The sequence below is a fragment of the Crassostrea angulata genome, chromosome 6 (genome assembly GCF_025612915.1).
Source record: "Crassostrea angulata isolate pt1a10 chromosome 6, ASM2561291v2, whole genome shotgun sequence".
Taxonomy (NCBI): Eukaryota; Metazoa; Mollusca; class Bivalvia; order Ostreida; family Ostreidae; genus Magallana; species Magallana angulata.
Genome location: NC_069116.1, coordinates 21697523 through 21721194, shown reverse-complemented (window position 1 = coordinate 21721194; position 23672 = coordinate 21697523). Strand labels below are relative to the sequence as shown.

The following is a 23672-nucleotide window of genomic DNA, read 5'->3' as shown; positions in this document are numbered from 1 at the left end:
ATAATAAAGCACTTCAAAAAGTGTAATACATTTTATGAATGGCAGTGGCACTAAATAGGTACAAAACATTAAGATTTCAGCTACAATTTGAAAAAATATTCCAGTCCGAATTTCCTCTATCAGTTTTCAAATTCCTACCCATTTTTGATCTAAGTTTACAAAAAATTGAATGATGATAATACAGAAACATTTATAGCATTGAACTTCTTATATTGACCTTATTCTGTTGGCATAAAATTTATATGAGGTCAATGATCAAAATTTTGAGATGTGGTGTCTTTTATCGTTTTTAAGCATTTTTTAATATTTTCGTAATTCGTGCCATACAATTATTTTAATGAATAAGTGAGATAAAACCAGCAGAAAATATGAAAAATTATATAGACTAAAATGTAAAATCTTAACTTTCAATATTAGAGTACTGCCAAAAATGTTTTAGCGGAAAACAAAATCTACAAAATTTAGTCCGAATTTCCTCTGTTTGGCTAAAAGTCTATTTTTGTTTGAGCCTAATTATGTAATAAAGTAAAAATATCAAATGTTTTGTCAATAATAATTCATTTTATTAATACTTTTTTTGTTTAGAACAAATTTTACTCATTACATTGAACTTTATAACAATCCGAATTTGAGAACTCAAACCCTGAGTAAACAACACCCTTAAGTATGAGGTGATCAAATACGGTCGGGGGTGATCAAAACCTATAAAGCCCGAACTTATATTATTTTCAGCAACTGTTCGAGCATACAAGCATTGGTGAAATGTACTGGAATATACATTATTACAGATTTTTTTAATTTATCCGGAATTTAACTCGTTTTTAGTTTGTAATTTAGTTATCAAAGCTCTTATGAGAAGGAGATAAATATACTCTTATTTCCGCTCGCATCATTTTCGGCGTTTTTCACTTTTGTTACAACTGTATTATCTTAAGTTTTTGTTTAGATTTGTCTTCTTTTCACCAAGTTTTTCTTCACTTTTTGAAACTGAGGTAAGTATTCCATTGCTCATTCATAAGATATAGTAGGAGCAGTTATGTGTGATTATTTTAAAAGCAATCATATTGATCACACAAAAATGTTTTGCACTTCTCTGTTTATGTTCAGTCATTAATATGTTAGATGAGGGACTGATAAATCGAAACCAGGGGTCAGTTAGACCAAATTGTTGGACGTTTTGAACAATGGTGGACGACTTCCTCGATCCTACATTAGCCAATGACTGTACCAATTTTGACAGGACCAAACGACCAAATGGGATATATAGTAGATAGAATGTTCTATCGTTAAAATGACAGACGTCCTACGGACCCGGTTTAACGATAGAATTCGTCCCATATACTCGCTTCGTAGCAAATGAAAAAATTATATTGCCCTGTATCTCGCCTCAATTTTCATTTGATTGGTCTCAAATACCTACAATGTTGCTCTTTTATAATCCCATAATACCACATTACAAAAAAGCAACGAAATCGCTGCCACTTTTAACATCACGTTTGAAAATTCGCTGTTTATTGTCGCCATGTTAACGATAAAATCTGAGACATTCCGAGTGCGATTTCCCACAAAATGGCAGGCAAATTCAAATGCGTATTTTAACAAAATGCCGTGGTACGACTCATTAAATGGATATTTTGTGGACTAAACTACATATGCATGTTCAAAAAGGTTTGTAAAGTATAAAAATGTGTTTTTCCTCTGCAGATTATTTTTAACAGACATAAAATCGACACGAAGCTGATCCGCTTCACGGCTGCTACATAACAAGTATATGGGACGAATTATTACTGTGACCTGAGCGTAGCCTGGTCACGGTAAGATTATTCTTTCTAGATATATAGTAGCCATAGAAGTATAACTCGTAATTTAAGTTTACTTGAGGTTTGAAGACGCGCTTGAAGAATCACACAAACTTTGGTGAAACCGATGAGATTTTTTACATTCTTTCGTATTTATTCAAGATATGTAAACAAATGAATATACATGTAGATTTTAATGTATGACATCATAGTGATCTTGCGCTATATTTCCTGCATTAAATTTACAGGCGAAACAACGGGGGGGGGGGGGGGGGGGGGGCTTAGACGGAGGTATTAAATATATACAAGCAAGATCTATAATTTTGCATATAGTAAGTAAAATAAAAGAAGAAATTAAAAGACATATTGGCAAAACTGTAATCAAAGATACAGCCTTGTTATTGTGATCTAAATCAAAAAAGAACAAAGAGAGAAAAATACACAGCTATAAAATCTATGTAGGTATTGCATATTCTTAAATCATTAAATTGGAAAATGGGAAATTATTCACCTACAAAATGTGTCTGGTCTGGGGAACAACTTGGGGAGTGGAATGACTGATTTGGTAGAGATTTTGATTTGATGTCTTCTTTCTTATGTTTTAGCATATTATGTCAGACAGTGAAGATGACAGTAGAAGTCCATATGAACAAGGGGAACTAGCTCCAAGTCCTGATATGGAAATGGTAGAGAACATCCAGATCTCATTTTCTGTGAATGCAAAAGAGAGAATAGGTGTTGATGATGAAGATGAGGAGGAAGAAAATGAGGAAGATGTATCTCAGACTGAAGATGATGATGGGTATTTTTATTTTCTATATTTGTGCTTTAATATCTTTTGAATAACATTTTAAAATGGAAGTGTACATATATATAATTAATGTTCGGGGTTTCATACCTTTCAGGGATGAGCATATGGAAGAGGATGATGGCATAAACATTAAGCCACCTCAGAATCAGGCAGGTCGAAAGGAAAAAAGCCATAAACACCGACACAAGGAAGAAAAGAAAAGGGATAAAGAGCATAGAGAATACGAAAGATACAAAGATCGAATGAGGGAGGGCAAAGACCCTGGGAGGAGCAGGGAAGCAAAGGATGCAAGAGGTATACAAGTTGTTGAATTAAAAAAATAACTAAAATTCTTATATTATTTGTAAATAAATATGAACAGTTTTATCCATAAGTTGTCAATCATAATAATTCAGATGTTGGAAGAGGTCATGATGAGAGATTTCATCATGGTGAGAAAGCAAAATCTCGAGATGTAAGAGATGGTAGAGAGGTCTATAAGGAGAAAGATAGAGAGCGTGACAAAGAACGCAGAGTCAAAGATGTACGAAAAGAGATAGAAAAACGAGAAAAATCGCAGAGGGAAAGGTACGAAATGTAAATATTTTATTATTTTTTATCTTCTAAAAAGATGTAAGCTGATAACGTTAAAAAGCAATGCCTGTTATTCATTCAATTTTTTCCAGAGAAAGATTGGAAAGGATTGAAAGAGAAAGGGAGAGAGAGAAAAGGATAAGAGAAGACAGGGAAAGAAGAGAAGATAGAGAGAGAAAAGAATTGGAAAGGAGAAAGAGACGTGAAGAAGAAAAATATATGGCTGCTCAACAGAGAATGGAAGGTACCTTTAAACAATGAAAATAGCTTTATTTAGTAACCAACTTGGAAAAGCTTTCATTGTGTCTGACAGTTGTCAAGGAGAGTTATGTCCCATAGCCTACTTTCAGTACTGTGATTTCATCAATTTTCATGGATTATATATAAATCAGTTTTTAGACATATCGGTACATAAATTTGTGAACAAAGTCCTATCAGTGCAGTATGTTATTTGAAAGTTTGCTTCAATTAAAGTTTAATTTCTTTAATCAACTCAACAGCTAAATCTTTGAAAATTGGCATTCAATGAAAATTGATGAAACCATAGTATGATTTTTGATATTTTTTTATCGCTGCATCAGTGTGTTACAATAGGAATTATACCCCCCCAAAAACGAAAAGTTTATTGCACTTTCACACTATTACTATTTGTTATAGATGTATATAGACGAGAGAAAGAGAGGAAACTAGTCAAACATGGACATGGTGAGGCCAGAAGTAGAAGTCGAGAAAGACATCGACAGACAGAAAGGAAAGATGAGAGGTTCAAAATGAGGAAACAGCAATCACCAGAGCCCCGTAATTAAGCACTTCATTGCAATCTAATTATTTTCTATTGTTTTATATAATATTACGATATAGTTAAAAATAATATTAAAAGTAATGGGGGAACAAGAGGTAAACTAGATTTATAAAGACCTTTTAGAGAGAGCTTTGTTATGCATATTGCAAGCTTTCAATCTTACAAAATAAACAATTATTGGTTTCGATTATTTATGCAGCGAGAAAATCCCAAGCTCCCTCATCCCCGGAACCCGAGCATGAAGAAGAAGAAGAATCTCCGGAGAGTCCAGACCCAGAGCACCATGATCACCAGGGCAGTGGGGCATCCAACAGTGGCGATTCTGGGTCAAACTCAGGTATACAGAAAAACATTGCACAAAACAGGGACAAAAAGAAAATCAATTGTTGCGAGAAAAATCAAAATAAATAAAAAAACTTAAAACATATTCTTCTAGAACTGAAAACAAACAGCTTAAAAAGATATTCAAATTGTAAAATAAATACAGATATTTTTAGTAAAACATTTAGTGGATAATAGCTTGTAGAGCCTTCATTAATTATTGTTTTTCCTGTGACAGGGTCAGACAGTGACAGTAGCAGTGGGAGTGAGAGTGATGACCATGAAGAGAGAGAACACACCCCAGAGGACAAAGGTTCCATGGGTGCGTATATTCTACAATGAATTAGATCATTTGCTATAGTCAGATTAAAAGTTCTTTTTACATTTGAGAAAGCCAAAGACATGCATAATGAATATACATTGTACATGTAATTCAATTGATTTACCGGTAATTTTTGTGCAAAGTTAAAGTAACTAAGTCAGATTAAAAGGTTTTTTTTACATGGGGAAATCCCTCTACAAGACATGAGTAAGGAATATATAATTCAGTGTATCTAATGTTTGTAGTCAAAGTAACTTCAAAGTTTGACGACCATTCTGATCATGAGAGTGGCACGGACACGGCCCACAACTCAGAGCAGGAGGAGGAGGAGGAGGTGTACATGGATGAGACTCCCCCAGAGTCCCCTGTGGAGCTCCGCCCAGAACTCCCTCCCTACCTGCCCGCTATACAGGGCTGTAGGAATGTGGAGGAGTTCTCTTGTCTCAACAGGATTGAGGAGGGAACGTATGGTGTTGTGTACAGAGCCAAGGACAAAAAAACAGGTAGGATCAATTGTTTACATTCAACATGCGATTGCAGTGCTCATTCAATGACCAACCTGACCCATTTCTGCCCTCTAAGTTCTAATGCATTGTTAGTTTAAAAAAGTTTAATTCCAATACATGTATCTGTTAAGCCAATGCAATTGTATATTTGACAAAGTTTCAGTATCTGTAACAAACTATCAGATAGCTGCATGTTTTAACTAAGGAATGTATAAATGAATAAATGCAAGATATCTTACTTTTTCTGCATGTTGTATTTTTCTATGTAACTTTAGACGAAATAGTCGCTTTGAAAAGACTGAAGATGGAGAAAGAGAAGGAAGGATTCCCAATAACTTCTTTACGAGAGATCAACACATTGCTGAAGTCACAGCACATGAACATAGTAACAGTCAGGGTGAGTCTTCTTAATGTTGATCAAAGACTTAGTGCTATCTAACCCAGTAGCTAATTGAGAATGAAAGAAAATAACATCATACCCAGTGTAGAATACTGGAATCAATTATTTACTCTTAAATAATACTTGTATGGATATATGTATGTACATGCTTTTAAGTGAACAAAACTAAATATGATTGAAGTTTGTCAGCAGACTAAAGTGGAATTCCAACTTGCACTGTAATTTGTTGATAGTTTGTCATAGATATGAATTTTTACTCTTTATTCAACACTCTTTTTCCTTATTTCAGGAGATAGTTGTTGGAAGCAACATGGATAAGATCTACATTGTGATGGACTATGTGGAACATGATATGAAGAGTCTTATGGAAACTATGAAGAATCCATTTCTAATGGGTCAGTGATTATGTAGTATAGAAGGATCTAGGTAGTCCTAGAAATAATACTTACATTTTATAATCTATCTTTTGTGTACATAGATTTATTATACACTGGGACTATTCATCTTGAATCTACTTAAAAAATGAGATTTAAACTTCAATTTTTTAAGTGTAATTTTCCTTTACATTATATAGGTGAAGTGAAGACTTTAATGAGACAGCTGTTAAAAGGTGTGGCTCATCTCCATGACAACTGGATCATCCATAGAGATCTCAAGACTTCTAATCTTCTTCTTAGTCACAAAGGGATACTAAAGGTTGGTGTAATATTGCACTCTTGTACAATTTGTTCTTTTAAGGTTATTATTAATATATATACATGATGCATAAACATATTATATCTCTAACATGTATTAGGGTTATGAGATAATATATGTTATTAATTTTTGTTTATGGAAGCTTATGTATATTTCTAATTCCTAACTACATTGAGTTAAAAAAAAAGGTATGTTCTTTGTTGTGTTGTGCTATTTTGAATTGAATATAGATCTTGAACACCATAATAATACAGGTACATGTAATTTTTAGTTTAATTAATTTAACTTTTATTGTGAAAAAAGTAAAGCAATAAAAATCCAATCCTGTAAATGCAGATTAGAAGCAATTAAACATTTTATATACACAGGATCATGAATGGTCAAGTCATAGACATGTGTTACATGTATTATAAAATTTTTGTTTCATAGGTTGAAATTTATTTTGATAAAGTAAAGAAAAGGATCTGATAGATGCTGGTAAAATTAATCACCTTCATGTACAATTGTTTAATTTTTCAGATAGGAGACTTTGGGCTTGCTAGGGAATATGGATCCCCGTTGAAGCATTACACTCCCATAGTGGTCACCCTCTGGTACCGAGCTCCAGAACTTCTTTTGGGCATCAAGGTATTCCATAACACGTACCACACAGAGTTTAACATTCATGACCCAGAAGACTAGGAATTTTTGTCTCTCTATGTGATATTTCACTAAAGATTAGATTCTAATCAGGTTTTAATTCTTATTTCACCTTAATGCTTTGATGAGCAGAAAATGGGTACTGCCAATGGTATATTTCTGGACATCAGATGAAAAATATGTAAATTACAAATTTTAAAGTTTGAAATACAGTTGTGATGACTTATGGAATGTACCGGTATTGGCAGGTTATCTGGAATTCATTATGTCCTGAGTTTTACTGTAGGGGGATGATCATGTATACATTTACATTGACCAGAATGTGTACTTTTATCTTTAAGGAATATTCTACCCCAATAGATCTGTGGAGTGTAGGTTGTATATTTGCTGAATTCCTGACAATGAAACCGCTGTGGCCAGGAAAATCTGAAATAGATGAGCTTAACAGAATATTCAAGGTATGTTAATGTTAACAACCATATAGGGTAACTGATAGTAGATGTAAGTACTGGTATTGCTAAGTATCCCTAAGACTAGACACCCCACCCCCCACCCCCGAAAAATTTTTAAAAAAATAATTACGACTCAAAACAAACGTATATTAGACATGATACCACAAGTGCAGATTTACTAAAAATGTGCTGTTGAAGTTGAAGATTTGTTCTATAAAACAAAGGGGGTGTGTGGGTATTTGTGTGTTTGAAAATCTGTTTTATTCAGTTTTTTAACATTGATTTGTCAATTCAATTCTCTCAATGACTTTCTTTTAATGAGTGTTGTAAGCTTAAAACCTTAATTAGCTAAAATAGGTTGGTCCATGAAGGCAAAGTGTTTGAATAATGAATATATAAGTTAAAAGAAATGTAAATGCTGGTTACCTAATATGATTTTTAGGACTTTTAAACAATGAAATAGAAAACACTTATTTTACATCAATTTTTATACTAACCTGAATCAACTTTTTACATTGTCCTCTGGATGCTTAAGTTGAACCCTGAAATTTAAAGACCACCCTGTGGTAACATATATACTGTGTGTATACCTATAATGGGCCAGTACTTCTGCTTCAGTTTTTTGGGGGGTTCTGAGAGGAAAAACCACATAATTTATTACTTACTTTATTGTATTATCAGGACCTTGGGACCCCTACAGAGAAGATTTGGTCTGGAGTGAAGGAACTGCCAGGAATGAAGAAGTGTACGTTTGCTGAACACCCATATAACACACTGAGGCAGAGGTTTGGGTCTTACCTCACCGACTCAGGATTTGGACTGTTAAACAAGTAAAGCCACCTATTCCTATTTTGGCTACTGTCTTTTTCAAAATAAATTCCTGAAATACAGTACATCTAGTGCTAAAGCGTATTTGTTAGAATGTAACACTTGTAAAAGGGTTACTGTATTTCAAGATATCACTGGTAACTTGAACATAATAATTTTTCCACTCATATTAGTAATAATTTGTAAAATACCAAAAATGTTTATTTTCCTGTTTTTTGACGCATGTACAATTTGATATACTGACAGATTCTTGACCTATAACCCAACAAAGAGAATAACAGCGGAGGAGTCTTTGAAGCATGAGTTTTTCTCCGAGTCCCCTCTTCCTATTGATCCCTCAATGTTCCCCACCTGGCCAGCCAAGAGTGAGCAACCCCGCAAACACACTAGCTCCCCCAAACCCCCCTCTGGAGGAAAGGCCTACTCAAAACTTTTGGTGAGATAATTTAGTATTTACAAATTATTTATTTTAATATAAAACAGAACTAGGTTAACTTTAAAAAACTGCTCTGGATAAAACATTTAGGAAAGATCCTAGTAATGTTAATGCTTTTGTTAGCACAGATAATGAATACGAGTTTCCTTTTGTTCATGAATTAGAAAGTTAATTAAATGAATTTGTATTGTAGGGAGGAGATGATGATAAGATGATAGAAATGTCAGGAGGGTTCCATCTAACAAATGCTGCTAAAGGAGTCAGTGCATCAGGGCCAGGATTCAGCCTTAAATTCTAAGGAGGGACCAGTCAAATTGTGCTCTATCTAGACAGTGAATGCAGCCTCAGACACTGTGTTCAGGAATTGATTTCATTCAGATTATAAAACAAGTCAAGATCTCTTGTATGAGCTACAGAATGACACATATACTAGTATGTGAATGCATTGATACAGTACTTGTTAGACATGTCATATAAAAAACAAATCTACTAAAGGTGAATCAGTACTATTACTTGTAATATACGTGTATATTCATAACACTAAGTTGTAATTGTGCTTTTGCAAAAAAAAGAATGAAATAAAATCAGCGAAATGTATTTGAAATTGTTTGGCCTTGCATTGATTAGGTCATCCATATGACCAAGTGAGCTTAAGTCGCTAACAACCATCCATCGTCATGTAATCGCCTATTACTGTAGACTTCTTAAAAAATTTCTTTGTTATAGAGTGATCTTCATGCTATGTATGATGCTTTGTCCTTGCAAAGTGTTGTTACTACTGTTATCACGCTCCTATGGTGTTTTCATAAGTAGCGTTGGTAACTCTGTACTAATCGGTAATACACTGAGGTGGTTTATGGACTTCTTTATTCTTATTCAACTCGATGTTGTGGTGTTATGTTTATCATTGATCTACCCAGTTCAAACTACATATTTTCTCATATACAAGTATTAGACATTTCACATGAATTCAATATATATTGTACGCATTTTATACATGAATGTTAAATGTTCTGGGTTTATTTATATAACAATCGACTACTTTATTATCATGGGCTGTCAAAACATCATTTTCCATGTATCTTATCAAAAATGACAATGGATATGTTCCAGTGTTTCATTTTACCCAGTATTCAACAAGTACTATCCAATGCACATAATAAAGTTGGAATTTCAATTCGCGTTTAGCGGGATGTTTCTTTTTCATGAGCACTTTGTCAAATGTTTCACATACTTTGATATAAATACGAATTACCTCTTATTTATATGGACAACATTAGAAAAACATTCATTTGAATTTACGTCTTTTTAATTATATTTTAAACTTTGAATAACAAATAAAAACAATTGCACATCGTTTTCTATCACAAATCTCGTCAATATACATCAATTTTCTTTAAAAATATAAAAAACAAAACATTTTTTTTATTGACAACTGGGAAGTTTCTTTTGTTGTTGTTGAAAGACTAGTCCTCTTCTGTACATGAGTTACTTTTATGGTGACTCTTCTTCTTTTTTGAAGAACTGCAAGCGTTTACCTTTACTTTTCAGTTCATCGTAAATGTATTTCATATCAGAACACAAAACAAACTTGGATTCTTCTGTTTCACCCTGCTCAGTGTATCTTCCATTCAAGATAGCCACTACCTCTATACTCTCCTGACTTGCACTAAAGCTATTCTGAAATACGAGTGATCCACTATCCCCAGGGACACTGAAAGGTTGTTCAAGGTCTTCCACTAGAAAAGCACTATGGGTTTCTCGATCACCCAGAACTTCTCTGTAGGTCATCATTTCTACTACAGTTCCTTGTGTTATGCCTGTTGAAGCTCCCTTTTTATGGACAATGGCGGGAATAATCAGGTTTGGCTTTCCTAAGTATATCGTAGCACTCTTGGGTTGGTCCTCATCATCAACAAGGGGTTTTCTACACTGTTCTGTCAGTCCATTATTGACCTGAATGAGGGCAAAATCTGCTAAAGACTTCGAACCAGGAACTAGAACAAACTGGCACTTTCCTAACTTTATCAAACTGTCACCGTCTTTCACGTATGCTTCGATTCCTTTGTCAACCACATGGAAATTCGTTAGTCCTACCACGTCCTTGCGGTTTACTTGTGCAAAACCCCCAAGAGTTCCGTACTTGCCTGGATTTTTTTTATCAGGCACTACAGGACTACCTGTTCCAAAGTGTTTGGTATAATGGACACCATTAGAGTTTACAAATTTGACTTTCCAGGAAAAGTTTTCGTTTTGTATGGTTTTTTGAATCTTGCCTTCAAGAGACTTCCTTTTTTTCGATGACAGACGGTCATTCACCAAGACGTAAAATTCATCAGGTCGAAATCCATAACCGTAGATATGGTCAGCATTCCTGCAAATTAAAAACGTTAAAATTATATTCAACTACAATTTTTATATTTTGAGATCATAAGATAATATCGATTTCATCATGTTCCTTAGTCCGCTAAGTACGTCTTTAAAGATAAAAACCCATACTTGTCTAGTTCTTTAAGTACTTCATTGGGGACGGTCATGGACGGGGAAGCAGTCACCGGTTCTTGTGGTAGCTTTGAAGACATCCGAAGTCTCTTTAGAAGGGCATCGGACTCTGTCTTTAGGGACCTAATCCTTTTGGCAGACGACATACTCTCTATACATAAGTTTGACTGTAACAGAGTGATATATTCGTTCATCGGGACTTCGAACGCTGACGTTAAAAGCTCCAGTAAGTCTTCCCTCTCACCATTGGAAATAACGATTTGAACATTACTTTTAGGCACATCAGTATCCTGAAAATTCTCATCCAACAAAGTAAAGGGTATTCCACAATTCAAAACAACCATCACACATGAACCCATTCCAGTCAACTCAGAATTGGCTATATCCACAGACAGCTGAAATTTAATTATGTAAAGTATTAGTTTGGGATGTTCTTGAGAATGTCGTAATCAGATGGACTCGGGAAAGGTCGGTACATACCTTTTTAATCAAAGAAATGTTTTCCTGTTTTGATTTTCCTTCAAAGCAACGGTATACGATACACGATAAAGACCAGCCTTCGAAGTCGGAGAATTTCAACTTAGGATGTGATTTATGTACATCTAAAAATAAGAGGTAGATCAAAATCATAACTGAGAGAGAGAGAGAGAGAGAGAGAGAGGGGGGGGGGGGTGAAATCGATTAAGAGAAAATATTGGGACATTTTGTAATGTAATACCTTTAGTTTTTAATGTTTCTTTTTGTCTATCAACAGAAAGAAATGGCAAGTTTTCCCAATGACCCCTTGTTTCTCCAGCCAGGTAAATGATGGGGTTCTTTTTCACCTTATCCCAGTGAACAAAGTTCACGCTATTCAGCCCAGGCTCTTCAGCTTGTAGAGTAACAAATCTGTCTCCAAGACCCCTTAGCAGCTTGCCGTGATATCGGAGTCTTGGAAAATCCTCGAGTTGACACTTCAGAGCTTCAAAAGTCGTAAAATGTGACAATGGATTATCTGAAAGAGAAATAATCAATTATATTATGAGATTTCATCAGTTGGGAATTACTTATCTATAGTAGTGATGCATTACTGCGATCTCAATTCCCAAATACGCAATAAAATACTAGAAAAATCAAAATTGGATTTAAATTGTGATACAACATACCCATCTCTTCATATATACTGGGCGATTCTGGAATATTTGTTGCTTCTGACGAATCTTGCATTAGATGCCTTTTTAACAACCTTTGCATCATCTCTAATGAACTACAACCGACTGCAGTCTCAACAATATGTTTTCTACCCTTCATTCTCTGCAAAAGTTTTTCCACTACTAAGAAGCTATTTGACCAGCAAGAAAACCAGAAGAAATCAGAGTTTAAAAGCATATCTAATTGTTCTTTACAGCCCGATAGATTTTCCAAAAACATTTGAAGAGTACGGTCATTTTTCAGTAAATTGAACAGTTTTAGGTTTACTATGGTGTTCAATTCCAAACTCAACCTCCCGCAAAGCCTTTCAATGTTAACATGATCAGTGTTATCAAAATGTTTTGAAAGCTTGTCTAAAAATATCAAATCGCAATAATCTATGAAAGCCTCAGGATAGTGTTTCAGTGAACAGTTGCATGCTTCATTGAGTACGATAGTACTGGATATAGAGTAAGAATTTTCATCCTTTTCCAACAACGACTTTGATAAGGTTTCCAATGACATTTTGAATTTTTTTTCATTGGTGTCGTATCCAATCTTTTTAGCTACTTCGTACAGTTTTGAAGATTTCCAGTTATCCTCTGTTAACTTGTTGCCAAATATCAGAGTCATTATAATGGCGAAGGACAGGTCCTTTCTTCTTTTGAACATATCCTGAAAAAAGGTCTGTAACGATGTTTCAGAAACATCAGAAGTCACGTCCAGGAAAGTTTGTTGTTTTAACCTACTCCAAATATCACAGGCTTGAAACAGCTCATAGTTACTTGTATTTGCACCAAATGGATAATCAAATCCTGCTATTACGTTTTCTCGATCTTCCTCTGTAAGTTTGATGGACGATAAACGAATAACAAATTTCTCTAGAAATTGCAACCCTGTCCGATCTCTACATCGAGAATATATATCTTCCCTTGAGGTCAGAATAAAGAAAACTCTTTTACTCGACTCTTCGAATTTTTTCGTCCTTGAATACCACGCTATGGTCATTGACACGTCTTCATCATACCGACCGAATATATCATCGAATAGAATTGTCGTTCCATGACCCACAGTTCGGAGTTCTTCTGGGTGCCGAATTTCGAAACAATTAGCCGAAATTCGCCCTTTTCGATCTTTCAAAAGTCTTTGAGCAATAGCGGTTTTACCAGATCCAGCATCTCCTGTGATCAAAATAAGGCGATGTTCTTCAAACACCGACTTGCATTTGAGGTACTGTGCAGTTTTTATGAAGGTCTGTTTTCGTAGAGTGTAACCACCTTTATCAGCCACTGGAAATGTAAAAATATTAAAATTAAATCATTCATTGATACTTATTTTTTCATATATTGATTGAGGGTGATGGTATATGTCATTTTGGTAGCGCTTATATTTGTCATGTAATGCAATCAATCGAAGTCATCTAATTTAAAGATCATACTAGTTTTTATTTTAAAACCGCCATTTTAGACATATTTCTGGTAAAAGAAAAACATGTGTTTGCGGTCGGTTTATTGACACTCGCTTCAATCTGTTTATTGTTGTTTTTAAGTATTTATAAGTACTATAAAACTTACTGTTGAGTGTTACTGTGCTGTTTTGTCCTTCATAACTGGCTTCCTTTAAAGACAAAATTATATATCTCAACGAAATCACATACAAGTTTATGTTTAATTTGTAAAAACTGACATGTCAACTCTGCAATAAGTACCATATAAGAAAAACAGGGATACCAATCTATTTTTTTTTTACCTTTAAACAAGCCTTAGTTGCAGAATACACACTATTTGGATACTTTATGAAACCTTGACAAGATCATAAAAATAAATTTTAGGTCATGTTTTATTAAAGGTAAATCCACGCAATAAACCTTTATTATTCAAACTACTCTGGCATTTAAATTTCTTTAAGCATCAACGGTGCATAGATTTTTAAAAAATTTTGTAAACGGCCCAGTGGGTATCAAATTCATGTCCGTCTTGTGACAATGACTTGAGCTATAAACACTCAGATACAAGTACCATTGATTAGTTTCAGTTTACGAAACTCGATTAGATAACTAAAAGAAAAAAAAATAAGGAAATATTTCAACATGTACTGAACTGTACGAATACAATGTTTGAAGCTACAGAATTGATATAATTAAAATTCAGCAAAAGATTATTGTTTTACAAAAATACTCAGTCAAAGCCCATACTTTAACCTACTATATAGATACCTCGGTTCTGTAATAAGTTTAACAATCTTTCGCTAAGTCTCCACCTTTCGTACAACACTAACACAGCTAGTAATATTCATCAGCTGGTAATATTCCTGAAGCAAATGTATATAGATCTAAATATATGTACCCTTTTAAAAGTTACCTTGGCTATTCACTGGTTCTCAATGCATGAACGCGTAAATCTTATTTCTTGTTGTTTGTTTTACTAGACGTTTTACTACCTGGTCTAGAGGACATTTAAATGCCTAACAACACACGATATTATTACGTACAAAATGATATCAATATACTTGCTTTTTCCATCAATCTAGATGGACTGATATTGACATGATGGTATAGTTTATAGACGGTCGACAACATTGCAGAGCGGTACCCATTTTGTCACTGGATAATGTAGTTGCTATTGGTCTTGTTTAACATGGCTGACTTTGTATTCATTGTTATGATGTCATTGATATTGTTTGATATGAGTGGAAATTGAATAATCATTAGACTGACGCAGTCATATTCACTAAATTTTGGAATGAGACAATATTCAAAATTCTAAGACTTTTGAAAACGTTTTGCAAAACGCTTCGTTTAATACCGTCGTTGTTTTTTTTCTTTTTATCTTGTTCCCCTTCAGGGGTAAAAAGCTGTCAATGACGTATTCAAGCATTAACCAGTAACTCTTCTTTGGTGTAAATAACCCTTAATCTATGCATTTTCAGCATGTATTACGTAATAAAAACGATTTGCTCTACAACAGTACAATGATTTGGTTATACTGTGAATATTTACATCATCCTTCAAGCTTGATTTAAGTACCTAGGCCTTGATCAACGTGCTGTATTTGATATCGAAACAGCACTCTAGTAAATCAATATAAGAATGCATTAATTGTGCAGGACACCCAGATATTCAAATTTGAAAGGTTAAACAATTGAAGTATGTATTCTACTCAGATGACGTTTTACAGTATTACAGTATTTTATTTTTTTTCAGGTATGATTTATACATAATGCACTAAATAAATACTATTGAAATATTTTCCGTACCAAATTTCATGACCGTTTTTTTTTTTTTTTTTTTTTTTACATCATTACATCATTTTTCTATTTTCATTTTGGATCGATAACTATTCATCAACAAACCAAGCAAATGTATTAAAAATGGCCTAATTAGAAATACTTAATCATTATAATTATTACGACGATATTCGAACCATTAGTGTTGGTGTTATAAATCATATAAGTGAAGATTTAAGTTTAACTTACAAATGTAGCCAAATCAGCTATGATATTAGGTTCTAAAAAGATTTAATCTGAAAGTAACACGTACCTACCTTAGCCAAAACTCTTATCTAGCCCCCCAAACCGCTAGGAATATTCCATAAAGATTAACGAATATAGGTACGACCGTTTTCAATCATTAGAACAGAACACCTAACTTGTGATCGATGTCCTGTGAAGTATTTTGCGAAAATCAATAAATGTTTATATCTAGCTACCGACGCATTTTACTTCCTTTATGGGTGTAATGATTCACTGCATTTACTTAGTTGCCTAAAAATTAGCTGACGAGATTTTAAAATAATTTAGTCGAACCTCTCATTTTCACTATCAGTGAGTTATGCAGTGAACAGTGGACTTACGTTTATATCACAAAATGTGGCTGTTATCGGCAATGTAGATTTAACTTTATATATCATGTAAGCTGCTTTGCAAAACTAAAATTGAAATGTCGAAATGACATAGCACACTATAAACTCAAACTGACATTGAAAGGGTGGATTGGCATTGACAAGTCATAGCACAACTGTCTACGTTGTATAAACAAAAGAAACAGAACTGCTTTATATATTGTGTTAGTAACCTGCTGTTGTTGTCCTTTACTTATTTGTAAATGTCATCCTCAGTAAGGTTTCCATGACAAGGTGTATTGTGGTCCTAATAAATCCTATGATTACAATTAGAAAATACTACAGTTCATGTAACATCTCTTCACGAGTCTTAACAAAATGAGATAAAACAAAGGAATTCTTTTTATAAAAGCTGTCATTTGTACACAACATTTTTAAAATGTTAAAAAACCAAATACCAGTTGCAAGCGTCATTAATGTATATTGGGAAATAAAGCTATCGATATACTGCCGAAAGACACAGTTGTATAGATACCAAGCTAGAGAACAGTTAAATCTGAACCTTGCCGTTATCATGCAGTTTCAAATCATAAACACCAAGTTATACATGTACCAGTACATTGTTAGTGGTATACATGTATCTTGACTAAGATTTAAGTGTCATTGATGGCCCAATATCTCACGGTTTCCTGTTCTCTCTCGTGATTTTTTAAAAAAGGATACAAGATTAAAGATCTAAGTTTGAATAACAACATCAACAACAACAACAACAACAAAATTCTCATTCTATTCTCTTAAATTATTTTTCCAAGAAAGGACTGCATTGAAACACTTTTAATTTTTGTATACCGTTTAATATTATGTACAAGTCCAATTACGGTGTATTCTTTCCTTCTACTAAAATAATGGATACCTTATTAAAAACCTGAGCAAATTATGACAAAGTCTTAATTCTATTTCAAAGGTTAGAGTTTTATGTTAGGGGAATATCGATTGGGTAACCTATCGAAAACCTTGAAAGTCCTGCGTTAGACAAACTTTTTAAAAGATATAAAATAATCCTAAAAACTACTTGTATTCTTATCTAAATAATAATGCTATACATGTAGGATAATTAAGTCGTGTATGAGAAACAAACTCATAAGAAAAGATTATTTTATTTCTACCCCCAGCATCCCTGTAAATAATAACACAAATGAACCCATCAGGAAGTTTTAATCAATTTGTATTGTATCCAAATCACCAACATCAGTCCAATATTATCTTTTTGAAATTTAGTTTCTGAATAAAATTTGAATTGATGGGAAGACTTATCTGAAAGTAAATTGCATTAATGAAATAGATTTTATTTGAGAGATAGCTTTATTTTTAGCTTTATTTTAAAATGACCCTGACCAAAAAAACAAAACAAAACAAAACAAAACAAAAAAACCCCCACCAAACCCCCCCCCCCCCCCCAAAAAAAAACAAAAAAAAACAAAAACAACTCATGTCTGTGTGAGTAATTATATCATAAGACAAATCCTAAAAATTGAGAGGATAAAGCACCGGGGGGGGGGGGGGATGGAGCTTCAGAAGGATTTGTAACAACCTTAGGCTCTACCAGTCAGTTAGAGAAAAGACGCTTATTCAAAGCTCTCAATGTTGAAATGGAACAAAACTATGTGATCAATTTGACAAGAAAAGGAAACCCATCAAAATCAGCTTCTTATTGAGATTATAAAGGGGAGGGGGAGTAAATCAAGCCAACTTCCATTTTAGCCAATAGCTCACGTTTAGTATTTGATTAAGGGTGTCACTTGATCTGTAGAAGGCGAATAGCAGAATATAGACGAGTACTGTACTACATGACAGATGCAATGTGTTTTTATTGCGTTTCTTTCTTATATATTTTGTTACACATATATACGGTTTTGCTCCTCGACAAAAACAAAATTTTCGCCTTGCCTTCTATGGTCGTTAGCAACCCAACAAGTTCTCATAGATAGTCAGAAACACTATAGTAAGGCTAAGCATACATTATATTGATTATGCAATCATTTTGTTTCACGAACTTAAAAGATAAACCATTGTTATATAATATTTTTAGGTTGCCTGAGCTTTGTCTGCTAACATGGTGGCAATTTGTTTGTTCGTATATAATACATTATAAACAAATCAAAAGAAATTTGACTATAGGATAAAAACCCCAATATTTTTTAGCCAAGATTTGGTGGAAAATGATAAAATTATGGTTATAGACTTGAACTATTGTAAGACAGATGAACTCATGCAAATATTTCGCGTTTTTATCGTGTAGACAGAGCCTTTCCTTAAGTGGAGTGAATTAAAAATAAATAGCGTCCGGATCTGAGAGTTATTGGTCTTTGCTGAGGATGGAATAACGTTAAAGATGTAAAGAAAAGAGTCACTTACGTATAATTGTGGTCTTAAACGCAATGGTGGCCGGAATTGTCACTGCGCACTTTGGATGTATAATAAACAACTCGATAACATTGTAAATCATATCAAAACGGTCAAATTTCATTTATGTACATGTAGATAGCAAAACAAATATTTATCATTCAGTTTCAGATATCTAAAGAGAAAACCCTTATTTAAGATAACACAGATCGTTTAATTAAATTCTACCGAAATTGCATATAACTTACCAATTTGTTTTCCCCTGATCGGTGTCCAGATAGTTTTAATTTGATATCAAAATAGATTTATTTAATAAACTACTCGTAATAATCAAACGTTTATGACTATGTGACACCAACAGTACAAAACACTTTGTGTATACACACAGGAAATCACAGTCCTTATACGATGATATTACTTCTTTTAAAATTTTACAATTATTTTTATTACAAAATCACTTTATGATGGTATAATGGTGTTTTACTTTGAGCTATAGGTGATACTTAGTTATTTATAACAAGATATGATTGTAAGCACAGACACAAACAGATAACACTATAGGGATAAAGTCCAAGTGACATTTTTGTAACTCGAGGGCAAAATTTACAACAACCCCCCCACCCAGAAAAATAAAATGGCAATTTTAACATCAACACTAAAAAAAATAAAAACTGTGGTCAATTCCTGAAATGGTGTTCTTAGAATTTTATAGATATTGATGTAGCTACAAGAAAGTGCTAAATTTGGCTAAACCTGAGAGACTGCAGATCAATTGATTTCACTAAACAAGAGGAAACCGAATTACAACTTTAAAAAAGACTGTCATCTTTGTTTCATTTTAAATCCCCATGTCTGTATCTTGAAGCAAATGTCAGCGGGAACAGAGGATGTCTGGAGATCAGCTCAAGCTTCTCTCTGGTGAGCGTGGCCGATAAGACCCCCACTCGCACCATCTGCAAATAAACCGCTTAGCAACTATTGTTAGACTTTGGGTATAAAACGACCGTCTTTGCAATGTTCGTCTACCTTAATAGTAAAAATACTATTCATGGAGTAACATAGGACGTTTTAATTGTGAGTATACAACTGTCGATGCTTTATTTTGACATAATAGTCAAAATATCCCGACACCAACGTTCCGGTTAAAGCAGGTACTTGTAATTGGTTGAAAGTGAGTACATTTGCAAATATCTGTTTGTACTGGTGGGTTGGCACGCTCTTCACGTTCTTCAATTCCATAACATTGGATAACCAATTGGACATATTCTTAGTGTATTGAAAAGCTATCTAATTCCACGTGTTTCCTTTCAAAATTCTAGTAACCATTTTTAAAAAAAAAAGATCAGAATCTAAATAAATATATGTAAATTTTAGAGAGCAAAATTAAAAAAGAATATCTTTAAAATTTTGTTGATTCATTTTAATCTTTGTTTTTATTATTTTCTAACAAAGTTTTGTATTAGAATTCGTAGTAAGTTTAAAGAAGATGGGGGAATGAGATGGCGCAAATGCCCATTCGGTTTAGGAGTGAAATACAATTTTGAATTTATTTTCCCCCAATTAAATCTATTCAGATACATTATAATACGAGTTTGCAAAAGCACAATTTCTAACTATATTCAGTTTTTAATATATATAACAAAGGATAAGAAAAAAAAGTATTTCCATAATTTTTAGTGGTATCGAACCCATAACATAAAAACCCTAGATATATAAGGTTAGCTTATGTCAGGTACTCTAACCACTGAGCCATTTCAGACACAACCCTGTAGACTGTTTAAATATTATGTGTGACTTGGACCACGACTTTACGGACTTGTATTATTTTTTTTAATACGTTTAGTGGTTAGGATACAAATATATTTTTTTAATGTATAGTGGGTCATCTCTCCACGTTTTTGTTGATTATAATCGGTTTGTTTTCCAATAGACTATGAGAAAAATATGGAGCACAGACCCACTCTATAAAAGAAAATGCCCTGAAGTTCTAAAATATGACAGTATTTGCAGGTTTGATGCGTATACGCCTGTTTGAGTTAACATATTCCAAGTATTGAAAAAGTTTATAGGTTAAAAATCCATGATATGTAAAATGTATATTGTTTTAAATGATTTAAAAAAAAATATCAGATTTATTGATATTTTAATTTTTCAGTAGCTTGTCCGACCGTGTATGGGCATTTTAAACGCCTTATCCACCCATCTTCTTTACAAGATACTGAGAATATCTTGTAAATTTACAATTATTTGTGAGTTGTATTAAGTTTATTAGTTTCGTAACAAATTATATTATATTACATGAGAATATACATAGGAAAAAAGCATCATCAGGTTAAAAAACTGAAAACATCTGGAAATCAAAAAAGATATCTAAAATAATGGAGAAAAAGCTGAGCAGCAGGAATATAGGAACAGTGCAACTATATGCCGCTTAAAACTTGGAGAACAAACATGGAGATAAAAAGCCTACTTCGTGGGTTTGAAGGCAGATGCTTAAGGCAAATAATGGGTATTAAATTGTAAATGGCTGAAAGAACAAAAATAGATGATATAAATATTGAAATGGTGATATAGAGATATAGAGAATAACGTTGTCAGAAGATCTTTGAAATCGACTCCACCCGGGAAAAGGAAGCCTGGAAGAACATAGAAACAGATGGAGGAAGCATGATATGACATCAAAAGAAAAGCAGATGATAGATGTAGATGGAGAGACCTTGTTGCCTCCTTATGTGCAGAAATACATGAAGAAGATTAAGTCAGGCAGTAAGTAAGCAAACAAGTAAGTTGGTAACAGGAAATTGGGGAGAGATGGATATGAAAGGGGTTATTTTTCTTTTTGATTTTCTTGATTGATTATATTACGGCAAAGTTGTTCTTGTTGTATGTTCTAGAGTCGAGAATGTCATTAATTAAATAGTATGTTTAATTCTTGCATTGGGATGCTTACAAAAATACAGGCATCATTTCGGAATTTGTTTTTTAGCTAGCATACGACCGTTTCGAACATATTTTTATAAATCAGTAAAAAATGCCATGTCAGTTATCTAGAAAAAAAAAACAACGGACATAATTCTGGCACTAACCAGATTGCTGAATGTGCAGTGTGTATTTTAATATTGCCTTATTAGTACAAAATAATCATATTTCTTTTTATGTCAAGTACATTCACAAGGCCACGTTGAGTGGCTCCTTTGCTTTACGCATGTAAAATTTTTCTCTCTAGATAACAGTTCAAATTTTTTTTTATTTAAACCATAATTCATTTTAAAGATAAAGAGGTTCGAATATAATCTATGACATGATTTTCAAAATTGTTGAATGCAGACATATAACAGGTACAAATTACAACAATGATCCTTTGATTAGAACAGATTCACAAATACAATATAAATGATAATGATTAAGGCAAGCAACAAAATCGCATTTTATTTATTTGTTCTTTTGAATCCAAAAAGACATAATTCAAAATTAAATTCTGCATACATGTAATAAAACGTTAAAATCAATAACAAATATGGCCGACGAAACAATTCTAATCCGGTTCCAAAATAAAGATCTGTAAAAATCAAAGAATGTTCAAATTTTACGAAATAAGAATTTCTTTTTCGACTGTTTGTCCCTCCTCACAAAGCTGTTTCCGGCATTTGTGTTTTTTGACCGGTCCGAGATTCTCGCACGACTCGCACATTGAATCCGCTAGGTACACTGTTTTTGGATCTTCCTCCAACGGTTCCTCGTGCTCATCTGCACCTGTCTTTGTTTGATGGTTGACTGGTGGCTCATACGGTGCAGAAGAACCAATTTTGACAGATGGCCTGGTTTTCATATCTGTAAGTTTTACATTTTTTAAAAACTTAAAATTCAGTTTACTGGAATAACTTTCAACGATTGAAATTAAAACTTACCCAATACTACTGCTTTGTTATTCATCCACAGAGTTATTTTCTGACCATTTCCATATGTCAGAAAAATTAGTAAAAGACTGAGGACTAATAATGTTGAAGGATTCATGCTGAGCTAAATCTGCAATACGCTGATATAAGTAGGCGTTGAAACGGTCTTTGCAGCCGAAACGTTAATAAGTCAAGGTCCTCTCTCAAAGAGCGATTTCCGGTACGTACGAGAGAGAGAGAGAGAGAGAGAGAGAGAGAGAGAGAGAGAGAGAGAGAGAGAGAGAGACTATTCAACTGTTCAAAGAATATGCATGTAAGGGTATGTATTCGATTGGTTTTGAGTTAAAAGAAAATGAAATAAAAACTTTCAAAAGTCCATTTATGACTTAATTCAATCTCTGTTAGCCTTATCTAAGAAGACATCAATTACATGACTAATCTGCACAACAAAAATGCTTCAAATTCACAATAATGAACCGGTTGTTTTTTTTATTTTTTCGTCGCCATCTTCGACAGTTTTTTTTAACGTCATTCAGGATACTTAATGTGAACAAAACTTTTTCACACAAGAATCTTCTTTCATTTTGTAACAGAGGCTACACATCATATCAAATATCAAGACGGTGATAAACATTGCCTGAAAAAAAAATGGAATTAAATGTTTACGGACACAATGCCAAAAAGAATCACACACACAGATATCCTATCTTATACATACCGATCAAAATCCTTTGACTACCTCCCCTTTGCAACCAAAACGTTGCAGGAGCAGCTGAACAGAAAAAATGTAGATTCCCAAAAACCAATACGAAGACGACGTGAGCAAGCATATTGTTTAATACTGACAGGCTATAAACCACAAAGCGGTTCAGGAACCGTGTGTTTATATGGCAGTTTCTGCTGATTATTGGTGAAGTGTTTAGAACCATATTAACAAGAGCTTGGACTTTGGGTAGTTGGTGTCAAACAGCAATGTGACGTAGGCCTGTCTATTTCATTGTCAGCCACTCAGCAATTGCTCTCTAAAATCAACAAGATTTGTCTGGCTTTTGGGCTAACACTATGCGGTCGGTGTATATTTCACATGAAACCAGCGTCATTTTTAACTTGTTTTGACGCAAGAAATTGATAGTAACGTCCTACTGAAAGTCCAAGGCCTTGTTCTAAGAGCAGCTGAGACTGCCAACAGGCAAGACAGGCCCAGGAAAACCAGCTATGCAAAAACTTATTTTAAGCTGTATAATAGTCCGATTACGAACGCTTACTTTATCATACTG

At 33.7% G+C, this 23672-nt stretch overlaps 3 protein-coding genes across 5 annotated transcripts; 1 reads left to right on the top strand and 2 right to left on the bottom strand.

Annotated features, from left to right (window-relative positions):
- Positions 1–869: 869 nt before the first annotated feature.
- Positions 870–9070, top strand: LOC128189040 (cyclin-dependent kinase 11B-like). Of its 3 annotated transcripts, none has more exons than XM_052860450.1 (18): positions 878–992; positions 1705–1814; positions 2405–2601; positions 2705–2904; positions 3006–3177; positions 3276–3427; positions 3841–3981; positions 4185–4322; positions 4545–4628; positions 4874–5131; positions 5410–5531; positions 5824–5929; positions 6109–6230; positions 6750–6857; positions 7211–7327; positions 8003–8151; positions 8396–8585; positions 8779–9070. In XM_052860450.1, exons 3-18 carry the CDS (start codon positions 2411–2413, stop codon positions 8881–8883), a joined length of 2355 nt encoding a protein of 784 aa, XP_052716410.1. In that variant the 5' UTR covers positions 878–992; positions 1705–1814; positions 2405–2410; the 3' UTR covers positions 8884–9070. The 3 variants fall into 3 exon arrangements, with proteins under 3 accessions (XP_052716409.1, XP_052716410.1, XP_052716408.1); XM_052860448.1 differs by having other exon boundaries at positions 3006–3186; XM_052860449.1 differs by lacking the exon at positions 1705–1814 and having other exon boundaries at positions 870–992; positions 3006–3186.
- Positions 9071–9390: 320 nt separating this feature from the next.
- On the bottom strand, positions 9391–15899 carry LOC128189039 (uncharacterized). Its single transcript, XM_052860446.1, has 7 exons — positions 15800–15899; positions 13832–13874; positions 12233–13546; positions 11806–12081; positions 11568–11689; positions 11085–11482; positions 9391–10959 (listed from the first exon to the last, which is right to left on the bottom strand). Coding segments are annotated over exons 2-7 (2991 nt in total). The 5' UTR covers positions 13833–13874; positions 15800–15899; the 3' UTR covers positions 9391–10079.
- A 6014-nt stretch (positions 15900–21913) lies between these two features.
- LOC128189522 (uncharacterized) lies at positions 21914–22603 on the bottom strand. The gene is made up of 2 exons (XM_052861166.1): positions 22408–22603; positions 21914–22330 (listed from the first exon to the last, which is right to left on the bottom strand). Exons 1-2 carry the CDS (start codon positions 22511–22513, stop codon positions 22086–22088), a joined length of 351 nt encoding a protein of 116 aa, XP_052717126.1. The 5' UTR covers positions 22514–22603; the 3' UTR covers positions 21914–22085.
- Positions 22604–23672: the final 1069 nt, after the last annotated feature.